Source organism: Anastrepha ludens, chromosome 4 (assembly GCF_028408465.1).
Source record: "Anastrepha ludens isolate Willacy chromosome 4, idAnaLude1.1, whole genome shotgun sequence".
In the NCBI taxonomy this organism is placed as follows: Eukaryota; Metazoa; Arthropoda; class Insecta; order Diptera; family Tephritidae; genus Anastrepha; species Anastrepha ludens.
The window spans coordinates 57,067,736-57,089,786 of NC_071500.1; the positions used below are offsets into that span (position 1 = coordinate 57,067,736).

The following is a 22,051-nucleotide window of genomic DNA, read 5'->3' on the forward strand; positions in this document are numbered from 1 at the left end:
TGGTGGTAGTAGAGGAAGAGGAAGGCCTCCTCTGCGTGGGAAAGATCAGGTGGAGAAGGACTTGGCTTCACTTGTTATGTCCAATTGGCGCCGGTTAGCACAAGCAAGAAACGACGCGCTTTGTTAAATTCGGGCATAATCCTTTAAGCGGTTGCCGCGCCAATCAAGAAGAAGAAAAGGATATAGAAGTTGTAATCCCCATTTTTAACTTTTTTCTGCATTAGTTGAAGTCAACCAGGAAGATTTCAAGTATTTTCTACCCAATACATCGTCGAGCTCCCCAATAAAGGCAGAAGATTGATTGGTAGCCACATTCCAGGCCGGACGAACCTAAAACAGATGATTCATCCCATTGCTAGCCAGACATTGTCGGTATCGTGATTCTATAGACAGATCGGTTCATCGTCGTATTCAATTAGGGCCAGCGAGATAATCTCAAAGCACCTTACCTTATATACTCATATATATGTATGTAATTGATGCTAGCTCCTCCTACAGTTCATGTTGTGCGTCTTGATATACCTCAGATAGATGGTATTTTATAAGAAACTTTTTCATAGCAATTATACACTCGGAGGTTCGCTGTTGCCTGCCAAAGGGCGACCGCTATTAGAAAATACCTTTTGCAACATTTGGGGAAGCACCAACTGTTCGGTTTAGCATCCATTTTTCACCAGTGAGAAGTTAGTTACATAATGATTAGTACGAAACTAGTCTTTTTACTAGATTCCCAACTGCCGGGTAATGTTTTCCTGTTCATTCAACTGAAGTGCGAGAAGTGCCTTAAACAATTTGCTGGCGCTTTTATGAGCATATTTCTTCCTTTTATTCAGGTACTTGCAAAATTAATAATGAATAGACATACGTATAAGTTTAGAACACAAACAAAAATGGTTGGTGAGGTTAACAGGTGTCAACTTAAAGCTAAAGAAAAGAATTCACGTATTTGTCAAATATGTATTTATCGGTTTAGTGGCAATGCATCTATGAGCACAGCTTAGGCAAGCACCAGCTTAGCTGGTGGCGCAGCTATTACTGGTGCGGCGGGGGCCACATAACGCGCTGGAGCAACTGCCGCAGGGGCAACATAGCGCGCAGGAGCTACGGATGCGATGGAAGGAGCTGCTGCAGCAGCAGGAATGGGGGCAGCTGGTGCAGTATACGCTGCAGCTAGAGGTGAAGAGTAAGCCGCAGCTACAGGTGCAGGGTATGCAGCAGGTGCAACAAAGCGAGCAGGATTGGCTACAACAACAGCTGAGGGTGCGACCAACTTGGCAGGTGCCGGCGCCGCAGCTATCACTGGTGTTGCATAGTAATTGCTCTGTATATCCACACGTTGACTTGAGACCGCGGAGTTCAATGGAGCATTCGTGTAGGCGGCAGGTGCATATGAGGCGGAATATGGTGCGACATAGGGTGCGCTATAAGTTGACGTATACGCAGCGTAGGGAGTAGAGTATGTGTCGTAAGGAGAACTATAAGCGGCGGGAGCAGCATATGGAGAAGCGATGTACGCAGCGGAAACGTACGGGTTGGCAACGACAGCAGGAGTAGCAGGAAGAGGCGCAGCCACAGCTACTTGATCAGGCTTAGCAATTGCGCAAGCAGCGTTCACAGCAATCAGTAACACCAACAACTGTAAGAATATTTAGAATTCAATACATAACTGGTAAATTTGTGTATGTGCGCATAAAAAGTCCTTTCCCCAATTCAATCAACCACTTACGAGTTTCGACATCCTGAGTAATATTTGATGGGTGATTTATTTGTTTTTTATTTTCTATTTTTTTGTAATTTTTTTCTTCCTTTTTTTGTGCTTCACTTCCTATTCGAGACGAATTCTTGAGTTTGCCGCTTTTAATCAACGATGGTGCGCTGAGTCGTGCATAGAATGCATTCCAGTACAGTAGATCGTTCGCATTTTATAGGGTGGTGGTACTCATTGCATTTTATGCTGTATTACTTAGTGAGTATTCCACTTATTCATCTTCTTCTTCAGCCTCTGCTTTTGCTTCTGCTTCTGCTTTTTACCTCGTTCATGTTCCTTGGGCTGGTTGCACGCTTTGCCAACTTTTGTTAACTTCTTAATGCAAATGTTCGTCGTCTGCGACATCAATTTGTCAAAACCGTAGCACTTTGAGAGACGGTACAGTCGGTTGTATGGCTTTTGTGTGGTTATATACACATACATATATATTTGTATATGTATTTGTAAATGTATATTAATATGTAGAGTTACAAATTGCGTTCTATTGCAAAACAATACAAAAGTGCTCAGTTTGCTGTCATTCAAGGACTTGCCGTCGTTATACGCCGTTGGCAAATTATCAAGGAATGTTATAGCAAGAAGTTAGTTTTATGTTAGTGCTGCATATATATGTGTATATGTATATCTGTTTCTGTATGTACTTACCCGCAACCATACATACGAAGATATGCAAATGGATGTGCTTGGTAGTTACTCGTACTTAGGTATGGAAATATATGGGATTGTTGCTAAACGTACTCAATAAAAACAGAAGCAAAATCTTTGGAAAATGAAGAGTTCGTAGAATAGATGAAATAAAGGTTGGAGCGTCATTTTCGTTTCCACTCCAATTAAATGTAAAATACTTAAGTAATTTCAACCAAAGAGATGTACTTTAATCTCACCGAAAACTTCTTCTGCGAAAACTTTATTAAACCAAACGTTTTATAGCTTTCAAAATGAAATTTAATAAAAATACAATTCTTAAAAAATATATACGCATCTTCATAATAATTGGAAGCATTTCTAAACAGAAAAAGTGTGGGTTCTTGAACATTGTGAAACTGGTGCTTGATTTAAATCACCCATCATTAACTGCTCGAATTCATTCACCCATTACCATCTCCTATAGTTTTTTTCCGACAGCTTATGTATCATACATTTATAGGAATAAAATCAGCCGTGATATAACAATTTGTAATGAATTTGATTAATGATTAGAGGGAAACGTTGTTTTATACACTTTAAAGGTTATATTCCGTATCGGGAAACTGATTTTTGCTTTCGGTTTTTTGTATTAAAAATGTGACAATCTGGTACACTATTTTTAATAATAACAGCTTAACAGCTTCTCATTTAAATACAATCCTGTTATTCTTTCAAACAGACAAGCTGCAATCTAAGCACTGGATTCAGTTGCAACAACCTTTAAACTGGTGGAGCAAAGCAGAAATAGACTTACCACCTTGAGTGTAAACCATAAAGCTGCCTTAAACTGGGTCCCGGGACATTGAAACATTGAGAGAAACGAAAAAGCGGACGAAGTGAACAAGAGGGGGATCTGCCATGAATAACATTCTTGCAGAATCGGTATTTACACCTCAGGGGACAATCAAGAGTGCAATTTTCTTAAAATATCTACAGATCGCGGAATGCAGATGGAGTTACCAAACAATGTGAAAAGTTAGCAGAATGTTATGGCCCACCTATAGCCACAAACAATACAGTCAATACTGACATATACGAAACGAAGGAATGCCGGCAGACTCACGGCAGTGGTAACTGCCAACAGCCAAAATGAGCATCCCTCACAACTCACACTGTCCCAATTGTGAACAGCCAGAGAAAATATTTTTTATGGAAGAAGAGAATGTCAAACCTTGACAAACCACTGTTCGAGAGTCTAGAACAACTAAGAGGCTTAGACGTCAAGAACCTACAACGGTTCTTAAACCGCACAGACTGGATATAGTCATGATGTAAAATAACCTTTAAAAAAGTTGGTAGCGAGGATATGGCAACAAAATTGGATGGAAGAGCTAATTGGATTCTAGATGAATCAAATAAGCTTTAACTGGAGAAAAAACACTGAGGCCAGTTACTTTTGAACCTTTTTTTATATATTTTATATCAATGTTGCTCTTCAGTCTTTTTCCGAAACTGAGTGTCCCAAAAATGGAAAAAAGCAGTTGTGTTCGAAGGTCATCCATGCAGGGTTAAAGAGACTCCTTAGGTGCTTGAATTTTGTATGACTGAATGGTAAGAAGGTATATATATAGGGTGTTTTTTTAGCTGCATGAAAACTATCGATGCCGATAACTACGGTTTGATAGCTGAGCATGGCAAACTGTGTTGACATTTCTGCTCAGTAAGGTTTGGCAAGTCTTCATGAAGCGTGTAACGAAAGTACTATACAACGCTACCAAATAATACAAATCTATTTTGAAACAAGTAAATCTGTTCGCGAAGCACATAGAGTACAGTGTTGAAGAACGCTGAAATCTCGATTCGTCGTCGTTCTTAACTTCTTGGCCTTTGTCCTTCAACTATGTAGAAAATTTTACGTAAGGATCTTGACTTTCGGGCGTTTAAAATGCAGCTCGTGCAAGAATTCAAGCCAAATAGCTGCCGTTTGTGTCGCGTTTTTGCTGGTTGGGCTCATTTAGATTTATTATTCAGATTTATTAGAAAAATTAATCATAAATTGAACTGATGGAATGGACTATGTAGCTCGTAGCCGCGGCGGACATATGCCGGATATCACAATTCAAAACATTTGTTTAACGAAATTAGCTACCAGGTTGTTATAAAAAAAACCACTCATTCAACAATACCTGAGTTTTGAATTATCATTAACACTGACAGACAATTTGGGTGTTTGGTCGAGCTCCTTCTCCAACTTTATATTTTATGCCGCCTCCGAATGGATGATGAGGAGCTTTTCCATGGCAGAAATATAATGTTTGCCATTGCCTGGCGAGGAGCGACCGCCATTGGAGAAGCTTTTTTATGTTCACATGTCCACTTCCGAATAATAGTCACGCACCAAATCACTGAAATTATAGTTAATATTGAAGATGTTACGCCCCTTTGTATAAACTCATTCGCATTTGTCTTACCATAAGCCTTATCTTAGTAATGCCTTCATACTAAATTTATTTCTGGAATGACTTATGATTAACTGCAAATTGACTGAGCCTCTACTACGCGATGTTAATCTATACTAATACATAGGAAACATAAATCACTTATTTTCTCTGTAGTTGGTTGTAGTGATCGATATCTCGTTAAATTTTGGATCAAACGATTTAAAGTTTATACTCGTTGTCAAGGTGACATTTCACACTAAAACAAAAGCGGGCGTGAAATCTCTAAGCTAGTTTAATATATCCTTATGCAAAGGAACTCTACGTATCTTGTCAAGTAAACTAAGTGAATATCTCGTTTATATGAATAGCCCACAGATATGTAAGTAGCTATCAAAAGCTCTCAGAATTTGTGTAAGTTTCCTTCAGAATGTCAAGGTTCTAACTTTTCGTGAAATAAAAATAGAATAATGGAGGAATGGCAATGAATAGAATATAAAACATAATGCCTCATAAAACTTAAATTACAAAGTCAACCATATATGAGTGCCAAAATAAGCACATCACTCCAACCCTGGTTCATGTAGTTAATCAAGTCAATCGGCCGCCGCAACCGAATGGATTGGTGCGTGACCAACATTCGGAATTTAGAGAGAACACAGGTTCGAATCTCGGTGAAACACTAAAATGAAGAAAAAATGTTTTCTAATAGCGCTCACTACTCGGCAGGCAATGGCAAACCTCCGAGCGTATCTCTGCGATGAAAAAGCTTCTCATAAAAAATGTCTGCCAATCGAAGTCGGCTTGAAACTGTGAGTAAAACGCAAGCCACAAATAAGAGGAGATGCTCAACCAAACACCCAAATAGGGTTTCAACGCCAATTGTATATATTATATCTCCTTATTATAAACAACTTACTTTCGTGTGATTGTACAACTTCTTCATTTTGAAAGATTCCTTAGAGATATCAAGTTGGTGTATACATTTACTAAAAGCAGTGATAAGACTTGTGTAAGAATTCTGCCTTTATACAGATCTAAGTGTATATTTCTCATCATAGACATCCTGTTTTTGTTATGTCATTCTTTTTTTACGGATCTGATATATTCGATTTTGGTTATTCTAAGAGCCGACTATTTTCGATAAAAATATATAAAAGAAATTTCAGACTTCCTTGCTTTGCCCGGAAACCCAGAGGAGAATGACATTAAGCAGACCTAGTAACATCAGCGACACATGGTATTTATTGATTTTGCTTTTTGTATCCGATTTCCTGCAGATCATTCTGACTGTAACATAAATCTATAGCGCTTTTATCTAAAATCGTGCTAACTTGCAGACGAGAATGATCTTGCAGAAAAATTATTGCAAAATTACCTGATTGCTTGGTTTTCCTTATTTCTCCAAAAATTGCCAGCAACAAATGTTTGTATACCACTCAGAATTGGCTGATTTAAATTTCTCTGTTTACTAGTTATGACGTCATATACGCGATTTACAACACCTCGATTTCATTTTTTCCTTTTACAAATCGACACAAGTCTTTTTTTTTTGGACAACCGTTAAATTATGTGGCGATCAAATGTTCATACGTCATTGAATGTATGCTGGTCCCACTAACGCCCAAGTATGCCATGACGATCTTGCTTTATCAATTGACACATTGATTAAGCGTCGATTGTTTCTGGCACAACACCTGATTTGGGCGGCCTTCAGGCAGCTCATCCTGCAAAGATCGCCGGCCACGTTGGAACTCGGCGAACTCCACAGTGGCTAAGTATGGTACTTCAAACCCAAAAGTCAAAGTAAGTAGATCAATGCGCTCAGTTGCAATAATTTACGTCGAAAATGCTCACGAGTTAATTCCACCTTTTGGGCGAGATGAATTTTTTAAATCACTGGAAAAGACGAAATAAAGTTTATAAGTGAAAATATTGTATGCTAAAGAATAGCTTTTCGATGAAAATATCGAATTACAGCTCATCACATGTATTGTTGCAAGGGCGACCTGTTAAAAGGCAACCTTTTTGTACCTCGCTTTACCTATGAATTTGTTTGATTTCAAAAATTAAGCGCAAGCCTAAATTAAATTTAGTTTAATTGTGGCCGAATAAGTAATAGGTGGCGCAAAAGTAACCTTGCGATGTTTTTTGGCTGTAATTTAAAAAAAAAAAAGAAAAACTTTGATTCTTCGGGTGGATTATTTTTATTTGGTCTTTTAATTTTTTTTACATCACGTCGAGAATATGATGTCATGTAAATGGCTGCCGCCACAGTTGATTGCCATTTGAGTCCTTTTTATGGCATTTTCTATCATTTTGGCCAAAATTTCCGGCGATAGGTTCTCACATTCCTGACGGATATTGTCTTTAAGAGCTGCAAAAGTCTGAAGCTTGTTGACATAAACCCGCAACTACAAAAAGCCCCACAAAAAAAAGTATGGAGCGGTCAAATCAGGCGATCTTGCTGGCCAGTGCAAATCGCCAAAACGGGAGATTAGGCGCCCGGGAAATGCATCCATCAGCATATCGGTTGTGGCACATGCAGTGTGTGCCATTGCACCGTCCTGTTGGAACCACATGTTTTCCAATCCCAATTCATCAAGTTGCGGCAAAAAGAACTCGTTGATCATTGCTCTGTAGCGCTCATCATTCACAGTAACCGTTTGGCCCGCGACGTCTTCGAAGAAAAAAAGTCCGATGACTCCTCCAGCGAAAACAGCACACCATACAGTGACTTTGAGCGGGTGTAATGGCTCTTCGTGGGTTGCACGCGGATTTTCAGTGACCCAGAAGCGTAAATTTTACTTATTTACGTACCCGCTAAGATGGAAATGGGCCTCATCACTCATTATTATTTTTGATGAAATTTCATCTTCCTCTTGGTGGTGATTAAGGATGGCTTGAGCGTATGTTAGACGCGATTGGCGGTCAGCAGCTAACAGCTGACTGATACCCATTTGCGTGGCACGTCGTCTGGTCGATGTCGACGGCGCTTCCATGACATCCTCGGCTACAGCAGCAATATTCTCTGCAGAACGGCTACTCCGGGGTCTGCCACGCCTGGCAGCATCTCGTGTTGTGCCAGTCTCTTCGAGGCGAGCGGCTAAACGTCGCAGTGTTTCACCAGTAGGCGTTGGACGGCGAGGAAATCTGCGACGAAATTCACGTAGTGCCAAAGTCACCGACCGATTATTGGTCAAATAAATAGTCAGCAATATTCCGCGTTCTGGAGCAGTGTAGCGTAAAATTTTTTATTAACGTGTATTTCGCAGAACTGACATTAGGGGCCAATCGCAAAATTTATAGCATTTTCTGATAGGAGGATTACTTTAGCGCCACCCGATATAAAATTTTATTGCGACTGAATTTAGCACTTTCTAGCTTGTTTTAAGGTAGAGAAAGAACTGTCTACTCGCACCACCGTTTGGGAGACTCCGTCAATTGCTGAGTACCCAAACACATTCGTTTGTGACTACCAACTGTAAGGAGCATACAATTTTTCATTTCAATACCTGAATATAATTTTCCATAAACCAAAATATTTCAAGGACAACATTCAAATAACTTGCGCTCTTCCAAAAAATATATTATATTCGAGATAAGCGGTCGAGGTTAATATTAGTGTTAAGCAATCTTCATCGAAGGCTGTATAGTTGAAACCTTCTGCTCATTTTTTGTATTATATATTTATTTTTTTTTTATTATTTTGTTTTTCTATTGGAACAATATTCGGTTTAGTTATACTTGTACATACATAGTCGTATATCTATTATAGGTATGTTGCAGTTGCTGAATTTATAGTAAATATACACAAATACTTTACGACTACATTTAAATTCTGTTTTAAGTAGGTATGTATGCATTTATAACTGTTTGAGTATTATTGTACTGAAGAGGTAAACATTCGAGGCGTATGAATATTTTGATTTAATGGGAATTCCATATGCGACGTGTGGCGGTCGTCGTAGCGATAGTTTGGCCGTTTGATTGATTGGCTCACAGACGGAGACACGTGCGAATGTGACTAGAATATGAACATTTCTTTTTCAACTTATGTCAAATATAAAATATACAGACGCACATACATATGTGCGTATCTATTTATATGGCAGGTAGGTAGTTTTAAAAATAAATTTTTGTAAATAAGCACTAAAAACGCATTGTGTGCAGTTGGCATTGCCCACGCGCTAGTTAGTCGAGATGTTGCGCATGCGCAAAACACTGCTGCTGTCTGCTGGCCAAAATTGGCAATTATTCTTTGTAGGTTAGTGGTGTTGTGGAACATTAATTGACACTCGCCTGTCACTGCATTGCGTCTATTTGTCGCAATCAAATCAACGCCAGTTGGAACGATCGAAAATTAAAATGACAAATTTATTTACAATATTAAATAATACTAAATACAAAAGCAAATATGTAAATAAATTCAAGCAAAAAAAAGTTAGGTGTGAGCTAAGAAAAATGTACTCAAAAACATTTCCATTTTACGTTTGAGTAAAATTTTATCAACACTCTCGCTTTCTTTCAATTTCCCACTTGAGTAAAATAGAAAAACCGTTTCGCTATAAAAGCAAATGTTTATCAATAAAAGATAAACACTCTAATCGAATATCTACACAACGTCGTGCGATAGTCAAGGACCGCTCATAGTTGGAAAATGTGCCCAAAAGTGATTATATTCGTATTGAAGTTTTAGAAAATTAATTTTTTTTTTATATTTGCTTTGTAGCTTCTGACGCTGTGTATATGCTGCTGCAATTTGGTCGCAACAGCGCTCACCGCCACACCACTTTTTAACGCACCTCTGGACCCCGATGTAGAGCTCCTGCCAACAACAGTTAGTGCTGTAAGCAGTCAATTCATACACAGGATACATAACAAGCTGATAAGTGCACCTGTCGTGGCCCCCATTATTGTTGGCAATTCAGCATTCATGCCGGCGCCTCTAAGGACTTTTCCTGTGCCGGTCACACCAGCACTGCATGCAAATTACGCCATTTCATCACCATTAACCTCAGTGCCGAGACCGCCAGCATCCTTAGTGCCAGTGACCCGACAAGTGGCGCCTTTGGTATCATCATTTAACGTATTCCCACAGATTTTGGTTTCACCACGAATTATTCCTGCACCTTTAGTCTCAACTCCAACTCGTGTATTCACCCCAGCTGCCCGCATAATTACTCCCACTCGATTTGCTGTCGCCCCACTATTTTCTAGACGGCTACGCGCGCGATTGAACTTTATTCGGCCATCAGCAATATCGCTACGCCGGTATCCCAGCAGTCCAGTATATTAAAGGTGTATATAACGATACGAAAGTAAATTGAATCGATGAAGTTGGCTATTCCTTGTCCTCGTGATTGTTTTAAGAGTTTGATATAAAATTGTGTGCACATACATGTCTTATTGGCACATATTTCACACCAGCAGAACTCTGAGAGCCCAATAAGTCAACACCGACACGATCATTATGATCACAAAAAATTAAATAAAGAGATAGATAGGAAGATGAAAAGGGTCATTGGTTTAATATCAGATAAGTTTTGTTCGTAAGTTCTGGTGAGAAATCACAGATGATCCGTAAATTTTTTACTATCGTATTGGTGAAACGCATTTAAAAGCACAACCAAAGAGTCCATATATGTAAATAATATTTTATAATATTATATAATATAATATGTATTACTGTTTTTCGTGAACAATAAGTGTTAAAGAAAAAAAACAAATTCCAATTATTTGAAAGAAAAATTTTGGAGCAGTCAAGGGCAGCAACAATGAATGGCGCATAAGATGGAACCATGAACTGCACCAACTAAACATATACGACAGAAACAAAAGATAAACCATTATCAATATGGATTGACGAAATGGAGGTTGACATGAGGAAAATCAAAGTGAACAACTAGAAGGAAACAACCAAAGATCGGGTAAAATCAAGACATTTTAAGAGCTTGAAAACTTAAAATGATAATACCAAAGAAAAACATTGTTGGAAAAAATTTTTTTTTTCCATCGTAATCTGGTAGATAATTGCATGCCATCTATGTTTTTAATATATAATATGTAATAGCACACAAATTAATCATATCTCAGAGCCCAAAACTTGATTAGATTGGAGCTAGGAATTAAATATCCAAAATATGAAATTATTACAATATTAATTAATATAGTTAAATAAAAATACATTTATAAAGTTATGTAAGTACCTACATATATAAGCATACGGGTGAAGTCCAAAATAAAAAAGACTAAGCTAAAATAGAAACGACAAGAGATTTGTTCTGATAAATTCGAGTTTATTTATTCAAAATAGTCCTGTCTGGCCTCGATACACTGTTTTGCGCGATCTAAAAGCTTTTCGAAAGAATTTTTCGGGTCATTGACCGGACTGTTCTTCAGGGTGTCGGTCTAACAAGGTGATGGTTACAAAAGCGATTTCTAATCAAAAAATCAGTTATAAGAGTGGATCGATGAAATGGTGCATTATCATGCAATAAGCGCCAGCTTCCTCCTTAGCGGTACTCAAACGCTTTAAAACGCCAAGATAGAAAATTGTATTGACGGTGTGGCCCGTTGGCACGAACTCCTTGTGGACAATTCCCTTGGTAAAAATAAATGAGCATGGACTTGATTTTTGACTTCTACAAACGCGATTTTTTTGGGTCTGGGGCCTTCCATTCGGCAGTTTGACACTTAGTTTCGGGACCATGTTGGAAACACCACGTTTCATCACCAGGTACAATGTTGTAAAGGAAGTTCTCGTCTTTTCTCGTCTTTAGAATGTTGGACTCTGATCAATTTTTGGTCCTCAGTTAACTTGTGCGGAATAAAACGTGCACAGCCCTTTTGTAAGCCCAAATGATTAGTTAAAATGCAATAAATCGATAGCTTGGAGATATTCGACTCCGATTCCATGAATTTCAACGATGATTTCGGTCATTTTTTGAAAAATTTAAGAACAATTTCGATGGAGTTTTGGTTTATTTTGGGTGACCGTATGTTCATTGTCATTTATGTCCTCACAACGATGTCTGAAACATGTAAACCACTCTGAACTCTGGCACGAGATAGACAATCATCGCCATCAACTTTTTTCGTCAATTCAAATTTTTCGGTAAACGTTTCACCGATTTTAAAACAAAATTTGGTATTAGCTCTTTTTTCGAAGCTCATTTTTGTACCGGTGACACAAACTTACTGACACTTTAGACGCAATAACTTCGCTTCCACCGAAAAAAGGAGTTATGTTCTTAACTCTGTTATATAACTCAATATTAAGATTAAACTATTTTCCTACACAGTGGAAGTGCGCCGAAATAGTTATGGTCCTTAAACCGGCAAAACCTGAAAATCAAATATCCTCTTACAGACCAATCAGCTTATTGACAATATTCTCCAAAATATTCGAAAGACTATTTTTGCGCAGAGTATTCCCAATACTGAAAGAAAATAAGGTCATACCCGAACATCAATTTGGTTTTCGCCGATACCATGGTACACCTGAACAATGTCACCGTGTTGTTAATTTCATAACCGACTCCTTTGAACGAAGGGAATATTGTTCAGCCGTATTTTTGGATGTACAAAAGGCATTCGACAAAGTATGGCATCAAGGCCTGTTATATAAATTAAAAAAAATACTTCCTGCACCATTTTATCTAACACTAAAGTCTTACCTCACCGAAAGATCATTTTACGTTAAGGTAAATGAAGAAATAACTGATATTAGATACATAAAAGCTGGAGTACCACAGGGTAGCGTACTCGGTCCTATACTTTATACGATTTTTACATCTGACATACCCGAGACCGAAAATGTCCTAATGGCTACATACGCTGATGACACCGCTATACTAGCTTCAAGTCCGTCCCCAATTGATGCAACCAATCTAGTTCAGATAGAACTAAACGAGATACAGACGTGGCTGGACCGATGGAAATTAAAAGTTAACACAAACAAATCTGTGCATGTTTTGTTTTCATTGAGACGGAAAGAATGCCCTTCACTCTATCTAAATGGTAATATAATTCCCAAACATGATACGGTCAAATACCTTGGCATACATTTGGACAAACGGCTAACCTGGAAATGCCATATTCAAGCAAAAAAAACCCAGTTAAAGATAAAAACAAACAAACTTTACTGGCTACTAGGACCAAAATCAACACTTAATCTAAATAACAAAATATTAATATTTAAGGCTATACTAAAGCCAGTATGGACCTACGCAGTACAACTGTGGGGAACTGCTTGCAATTCTAATATAGAAATTCTGCAAAGATATCAGTCAAAAACTTTAAGGCTTATCACAAGTGCACCCTGGTTCGTCACAAATAAAGCCATACATACTGATCTAAAAATTCCCTTTATAAAAGATGAAATTAAAAAAATTACCACAAAATATTTACAGAGATTAAGTTATCACGATAACCCGCTAGCAATTGCATTACTTGATGAAACTAATGAAATTAATAGACTTAAAAGACATCATGTATTAGACATTCCATTCAGAACCTAATAGATAAATCTAATATTAAAATGTATTAAAATCTAACACATAAGTCTGAATATAAGTGTACATTAATCGTAGTATACATATATATCATTATTGACCTCAATGGAGCTCAATAATATAAGTCAAATTGTTAATAGTTAGATAATTTGCTTATTATTTTAAAAATAGATTGCAAATAAACGACAAAAAAAAAAAAAAAAAAAAAAAAAGCTAGTCAGCAAGGGTAACTTTCAACGCACTACCTCATTAGGAAGTTGGCTCCGTCAAAAACATTTTTACGGCGCCAGTCTGGTTTATTTTGGACTTCACCTTGTATATAGTGTTTCACTCCAAAAAGAGTTTTTTTTTTGGAAATTTCTGCGTGTACATACATATAACTCAACTTTATATGGCAATTTTATAATATAATTGTATTTAAAGTTCTGAATTGTTTTTTCCCCTTCGCCGTGTCCATGTGGCTGTCAGCTCAGAATGAATGATTTGTTTTCATGTTTCCCAATACTTTGCTTTGACAATCAAACGTACAGGGCATTGTTGTTAGTCTAATGCCACCACTTTTAATGAATGCGCCTTGGGTAGGATGCTTTATTCAAAAAAAAATTTAAATATTTTTTATAGGAGGCACCTCGAAAACCTTCTAAAATTTACAAAAAAACTAAAAATTAAATCACAAAAATATTTGACTCGTGTTGGTTTTTTTGTTTTGTTGTTGATGAGATTCTAGGCTACAAACAGTTTGTTATAATCGGATAATATGAAACGCGAATGAGAGTGAGCGCAGCAGATTGCGCATTTTCGAAGAAGAAAGTGTCGCCGGCCGCCGTAACCGAATGGGTTGGTGCGTGACTACCATTCGGAATTCACAGAGAAAACATAGATTCGAATCTCGGTGAAACACCAAAGTAAAGAAAAAAAAACATTTTTCTAAAGCGGTCGCCGCTCGGCAGACAATGGTAAACCTCCGAGTGTATTTCTGCCATGAAAAAGCTTCTCATAAAAATTTCTGCCAGTCGGAGTCGGCTTGAAACTGTAGGTCCCTCCATATGTGGAACAACATCAAGACGCACGCCACAAATAGAAGGAGGAGCTCGGCCAAATACCCAAAAAGAATGTACGCGCCAATTGTATATGTATATGTATAAGAGTCGACACCAAGCAGACGGGCACAGTACAACACCAAACAGTAACTTTTCAGAGTGTAGAGTCACCGGATGAATCTGCCTTGGATTTTCATCACTCCAAATCCTTTCGTTTATTTTCTTTTTCGTCGTTCAACCAGAAATGAGCTTCATCAGTGAAGAGGATTTTTTTGCGAAGTCAAGACAAGAACAAAGCATCGATTCTAATTGCATATTTTAACAATTTCAACGCATTGTTGAATTGTGTAGCTCCTATCGATAATTAAATGTCAAGATTGAGGAATATATTCCTGCCCAATCTAAAAGCTGTAGCCGCTATACACGACTAAGGTTCTAGCGCACCTACTGAAAAGCCAGTTAGTACTGTAAAACAAAAAACAAACAACGTAAATCTGAAATAGGAGTGTTTAAAAACAACAACTATGATTTACACCAACTTAAAGAAGTAGCTTAAAACAATGTAAATAAAATACAATTTTTCCTGACCTGCGCAATACTTCGGAGACTTGGTTTCAAAATTCTTTGCATTTTAATAAAATTTTAATTATACAAATATTAAAGTTTCCTGCTTATTTAAAAGTTTCATAGCATTTTTTTGTTTTTTTTCTTTTTTTTCATTTAACTTTTGCCAATTATTTTTTCCATTTTATTTTCCAAATTAAATTTTGTTTGAAGGAATTTCACCGGAAATACAAATATACATAAATACATATTGTATATACACATGTAAATGTGTGAATATGTGAATGTACTTGCATAAAAGGGAGTGAGCGAATTTTTTATATGCCGGCTAACGAAACAAAACTCCATTATAAAGGTTTGTTGCATCTCAGAATTTTGTAGAAAGGCTAGAAGCATCCAAGCGATATACCAAAAATCGTTATTATACTTTATTGTATGTATTTATAATTTTTTTACAATTCTATGTGCCAGTATGTACATATTAATATTGCAAGAATAAAAAATACATATATTTATTTTAAAAAGGGGTGGCTTGTGAAAGCAATTAAAACGTGTTGACTAAGCTGTGTAGAGCGCAGAAGCTTCTAAAGTAGTAGTGGTTGAATACACCCTCTCACCCACACAAACACAAACGCATAATTATTCTTAGCATCAAGTGTGAACAACAACAGTGTGCATTGCCATCCAATATTCACCCATTTTGGTCTAAATTGAGTGGCTTCCAAAATTCATTCATTGGAATGAACTTTCTAGCAGTAGGCACACTCAGTGGATGAATACAGCTATAAAGTATTCACGATTCGACATTGATATATTATAGTATATGACAATTAGTATGTGTATGTGTGTTTCGAATATCGAACTATAATTTTTTCGCATACCCAATTTTCGTGCAACAGGATAAACATCTCGAACACGACAGGATACAAATGTCGAATAAGCAGCGGATTTAGCCAGGACATGAACAGTAGATGCAGTTTCGGACTTTCCATTCCTATAAGGATAAAAAGTATGCGTGTGCGCAAACTACCTTCAAAGTCAGTACTATAAGACTACTGTAATAAACCAGTAGGTGTTTTATTATAAATAATACTCCTATTTATAGCGGAGCGGTACAAACTCCGGGATAATGTGCTTCGAATAAATTTTTGGAATGCTTCTTAGTTAGGATTTCTGCCTTCTATTGGTAAATGGTATCATTTTCATGACTAAAATTCTCGCGAATGTTTGTCATTGCTTGCTGAAAAATGTGTACCATATTTTTATTTTTTGCAATATTTATCTGTGGCCGCCACCGCTTTTAAAATTACCATTGAATTCTCATGGGGAAAATGCACTTCTCCCTAAATTGTGTCTGCTCTTTTAATTTCCCTTTACAGATGTCCACAAAATTATACACTGCTGAGAAAAAAAATAATTTAAACTATTTTTTATAGGGGCGCTAAAAACATATAAATCTCTAGGTAAGATAAAAAAGTTATTAAATATTAATAATAAATAAATTAGTTAAACAATTACAAAAAAAACATTTAAAATTAATTTAATTAATTTAATAATAATACATTATTTTGTTATTAAAAATTTCTTAGTCCTAATATAAAAAAACGAGTGAAACATTTTTTGTCTATAGAACAAATTGTGGGCGCTGCATCAGGAAAAAAAACGCGTACTTATAAATTGCGACGGTTGTTGTTGTAAAAGCATAGAAAATTCTCCGTAGAATTTTGGGAAATGCTGCTGAAGTGGCGGTGCTTAGCCAGATATAAATCTGGGCCGTTCCGCCAGGGAATTTTAATGAGAATGTTAAATTGAAGGTCCGCTAGCAGAGCATCTTAATGAAGGGGTTATATACAGTTAAAAGGTAGAAAAAAAGCGAATTTTCCAGAATTTTTTCTGAGAACTCTTAAATATATTGATCAAAAAATTTGTACACATATTATGTTATTTTTTAACTGTATTTTAAGACTAAGACGGTGAAAGATCAAAATTAAGAAAAAGTTTTTTCTAATAGCGGTCGCCCCTGCCATGAAAAAAGTCCTCATAAAAAATATCTGCCGTTCGGTTTCGGCTTGAAACTGTAGGTCCCTCCATTTGTGGAAAAACATCAAGACGCACACCACACATTAGGAGGAGGAGTTCGGCCAAACACCCAAAAAGGGTGTATGCGCCAATTATATACACTTTTCACAAAAATTAAGGGAACAGTCAAATTTCCTAAATTTCTTAGTGATTTTTGAAAAGTTGTATCTCGGTGCAAAATGGTCGCTCGGAGTTCCGTCAAAAAGCAATTTGAAGCTTTAACTTCTAGTTTTAAAATTTTTGAGCAAAAAATTTGTTTATTTAACGGTTATTTTGTAATCGTCAGTTAAAAAGCGGCACAAAAATTTTCGAAATTTTTTCCTTTTTTGTTTTGATTGCACGGGCTTGGAAAAATTTTTTCTACTAAAATTAGCCATACAGTCAACTAGCTTGATTATTTAGCTTCAATTTGCTTTTTTAGAGTTCTCGCTACGATCATTTCTCTCTGAGATATCCGCATTTTACAAAAAAGATAATTTTATCTTTGATCATTGATATCTTAGCAAGTAATAACCCCACAATAAACCGGGCAATGTTTTAGAAAGTGGAATAAATTTCCTATAAGATCCCTTTATAATTTTTTGAGAAAAAATTTTTTTTACCCTGAACGTTGGTTTGAAGTGAACACCATAAAACGCCTTTTTACGGTTTTTCAGAAAATCTATCGCTAACTTTTTAAATCGATCCATCGAGCCGTTTTTCCGGACCGATTAATCAAAATTTTACAAAAGAATTATGTATAGGAACAAGTGCATTGTTTTCAAACATTGGCTAAACATTACTCGTATTACATGGAATTGAAAAAACATTTTTTTTTCAACTTTTTCCCATTTTTGCGTTAGTATCTTATTAAATTAAGAAATATATTTAACGAGCTCGTGTTAAAATTTGAGACTAATCGGTTTAGCCGTTTTGGAGTAATGTTGGTCACCGACTTTGAAAACACCATTTTGAGAAAAACGTGTTTAAAGTTTGAAAAACACTTCACATAGGATAAAAACGCTTTTTCAAATTTACGTCTAACTTCGAAAATGTTCACCGGACTTATACATATACATGTGTATGTACATTAATTAAAAATCGATTTTTTTTAATTCTAACTGTATGTAAACCCTGAAGTCTGAAAAATGAAAGGAGACGGCTTAAATCAGAGAATGTTAATGAAATGAGAGGGCGGAAATATTACTGTTACATATTTTTAGTTTATTTTCTGGACGGATATGAAAATTACATTCATTAATCAATATAGCTTAGCTTTAACTAAAGAGATGAAATTAATATATGAATGTTTATATGTATTACTTTTTGTATGAATTATTTGATGTTCGGCAATTCGGCAGAAATTTCTAAATATCAAATATAAAAACAACCGAAACGCACTCTTTTAAATCAATTATAAATAAAGTAAACTTAAAAATTGTACCAAACTTTTCTGCTTTTGAATGGTAGTTTACGAGTAAATAAGAAATTGTGCAATATGGTTCAACAGGACTTGAACTTGGATTAAATATGTGCCACACAAATCATGTCGTCGTCTATAGCGCCTGAGTCATAGGTTAATTCAGGTACGTGGGGGGTTTGAACCCTGAAGAAAGTCGCCTTCAAATTGCTTCTCAGCATCTCGCCCACCATCAAGCAACATTCGGTCATAAACGGCGCGCTTTGTACCGAATCATCACAGGAGATGAGAAACGGTGCCGATACATCAATATGAAGCAAAGAAATGAGTGGGTGGCTCCAGGAGATACGCCAAAGCCGAACGTCAAGCCGGATCTTCATCCAAAGAAGATCATGATATGTGTTTGGTAGGACTGGGATGACATTGGCACTGGGAAATGCTCGAAAAGAATGTCAACAAAGAGCTGTACATTGCCCAGTTCGACTGCGTGAATGTGGTAATTCGACTGATCGACATGGTGAAACCATACTCCTTCACGACAACGCCAAGCTCCATGTTGCACAAGTCGTCAAAGCCTCACTCTAAGAGCTCAAATGGGAGGTCCTTCAGCATCTAACGCATTCTCCGGATTTTGCACCGACCGAGTACCATCTTTTCCGCTCGCTTTCAAACCGCGCCCTGTAAAACCATATGATGGGCGTTACCTTCGAATACACAGTGATCCTTAGAAACTAGCTCAACAACTTCTTTGACACCAGACTAGGCGATTTTTGGCGGAACGATATCAAAAAATTGGTCGAAAGGTGGGAAGAGGTTGTAAACAGCAACGACGAATATATATTTGATTAACTTATTGATATAATTATTGTTTTTTGTTTAAATAAAAGTCTGCGGTAAAAGCGATACGAACTTATTCCACAACCCAATATTTAATTTTAAATGAAAGCAGGAAGAATTAAGCGACTTTATATGTAGGTATATATCCACTTGCTCACAAGCGATATACTTAGGTTGGGATATTTTTTTATTATCACCTTGATCAAAAAGTTTCCGGAATATATTAAAAAAAATGAAAATATGTTACATATTTATTCTTCAAAAGTGATATTATGGCCTTCAACTCCAACGCACTTATGCCAGCGTTTAATTCAGCTTTCGAATCATTTCTGGAACTTTACTTTCGGTATGGTCTTCGCGTGTTCCATCACTTTCTTTGTGTTGTTAAAATGCATTTGCCGTAGTAGTGTTCTGGTTTTTAGACCCGATCAACCAGGAAAAAATCACAGGGAGTCATATCAGATGAATTCGTTGTTGGATGGTATTTGTTTCATTCTTGGTCAAAACTTCACGATAACGAATTTTTGTCTGACCTTCTGGCGAAAACTCCTGATGTATGTACAATACCGTTCTAGTCCATAAAAAGCTTGAGCATCGCTTTCTTTTTTGATTGAAAACGACGTGTTTTTTCGGTATTGGTTCAATTGGAGCTCTCCACTCACTCACCTGATATCTGGACTGCGCGTCGCAAACCACGTCTCGTCTTCAGTAATGATGCGTTTGATGAATATTGGGTCGGATTCAGCCTTGGAAATCATGTCTTTGGTGGTCCCTTGTTTGCTTGGAATTCAAGTCCTTTGAGATTAACTTTGCAGCAACACGGCTAAAACCTAAATCATTAACTATAATGGCCTGAACAAATACATAAGCAATGTTCAAGTCCTCTGCGGTTATTGATCCACTTTTCTTTAGTTTTCGATGTCGACGGTATTTCACTACTTTCATCATCCTCGATATCTTCCTAAGCGTTCAGGCCATTATTTAATGGCTGTTTTCTTTGGAGCATCATTATCGAAACAGTTTCCTAACACTCTAAGGCTTTCGTACACACAAACATTTTGAGCAATTCTTGGTTGATTTTTATTTGAATTTCATAATAATTTTATAATTTTCTTTTTTTTTTATTTCTTAAATACTATCACAGTCCACAGGATTTCGAGGTTTATTTATTTACCACACTACTGGGGCAGGGGCGGCAGCATAACGCAGAGTTGGGGCATATGCGGGCGCAAATGAGAGAGGAGCTGGGGCAGCCAAAGGAGCTGAATAGGCGAATTGGGCAGCTGCGTAACGGGTCACAAGTGGTGCAGGAGCGGCAGCATAACGGGGAAACAAGGGTGCTGGAGCAGCAACGATTGGCGCAGCAGCGACTGGAGCCACAACCTTGGCGAGTGGCGCCACCGGTGCAATGGGTGCTGGTGCGACAACTGGAGCAAATGCGATGCCATTATGATTGCGCGCCACAATTTGGCTACTGGCTGCGGTGATGAAAGGTACTGGAGCGGAAACTGCCAACGGAGCAGCAGCCAAAGGTCCGGCAGCTAATATGTGAGGTTTGGCAGCAGCACAGGCGATGGTGGCAAAGATGACAATTACCTATTAGAAAGATGTTTACACAGTATGTAGATTATTATTACTATTTCTTGGATTAAATAACTAAATAAAGGAGGTAAAAGTTAAAAAGGAGCACTTACGTATTTGAACATTTTTAATGGTTGTTTGGTTTTTTTGTTGGCTGCTCGAGCTTGTGTCTACGTTGAATGTTCGAATATGTTTGATGTCTGTCATCGTTAAGCTTAAGAGCTTTATAGTAAAAAATTTCATTTGCCCCAAAATTGCATTATTCTATGTCTTCTTCCAAGCCCATGACCTCCAATGAAGAAGGCTTTTGGCCATGACAAAATTTTAATTACCACGCACATAAAGTCAGACCAACAAGAAGTTGGTGCCATTTTGCGAGGTATTTGTGTTTTCCCTGTACATTTTTGGGGCCCCTATGTGCCTCTTTAGTATGCACCGCCGGTAGTGGGCGATGTAAACACCAAGCGAACAATATAGCACACACATTGTATATACGTATGTGTGAATGTGTAAATTTTGGGCATTTAAAAACAAAAAGTAAACAAAAAATATTGTCTGCGTGAACTATATGGTAAAAAAACCAACTGTGGCTACCATTGTAGATATTTCTAATTACTTCATATTAGCACTCCAGTTTTAATGCCTTGCCCCAAACTATGTACTATATTCGAGGGGGGTGCAATAAGTACCTGTGTTATAAATGAAGGCACCATTTTTCCAATTTTTTTTTTTTTCAACATAGTTCTCTTTTAAAAAGATACACAAACATACATTTTTGTAACTCCTCCAATAAATAGGATTTGTCGAATTTGTCCAAAATACGCCCCTGTCTCGGCTATGACTTTATTCATGTTAGAGGACAAGAAAAGGTCGCAGAGAGCCAGCTCGGGTGAATACTGGAGGTACGGCAACAATTCATAACGCAATTCATGTCGTTTGGCGGCAACATCTCCAAATGACTGTGCTGGTGCGTTATCGTGGTGAAACAGCACCTTCTTTTTTGTCAAATGCTGCCGGATCTCCATCAAATTTTTATAACTCAATTATCGTTCTTTCTTATCCAATGTTCGTTTTTCCTTTTTCTAAAAAATTCATGAGGATGACGCCATTCGCATCCTAAAAAATCGTCGCCATGACCTTTCCGGCCGATAGAACTATATTCGCCTTCTTTGGAGCAGATTCACCGTGAGAAATGCATTGTT

General features: G+C 37.2%; 1 protein-coding gene across 1 annotated transcript; it reads right to left on the reverse strand.

Moving 5' to 3' along the window:
* Nucleotides 1-811: 811 nt before the first annotated feature.
* On the reverse strand, nt 812-21,027 carry LOC128861842 (calphotin-like). Its single transcript, XM_054100218.1, has 4 exons — nt 20,963-21,027; nt 20,443-20,864; nt 9,850-10,057; nt 812-1,636 (listed from the first exon to the last, which is right to left on the reverse strand). The coding sequence occupies exons 1-4, from the start codon at nt 20,972-20,974 to the stop codon at nt 998-1,000; spliced, it is 1,281 nt and encodes a 426-aa protein (XP_053956193.1). The 5' UTR covers nt 20,975-21,027; the 3' UTR covers nt 812-997.
* Nucleotides 21,028-22,051: the final 1,024 nt, after the last annotated feature.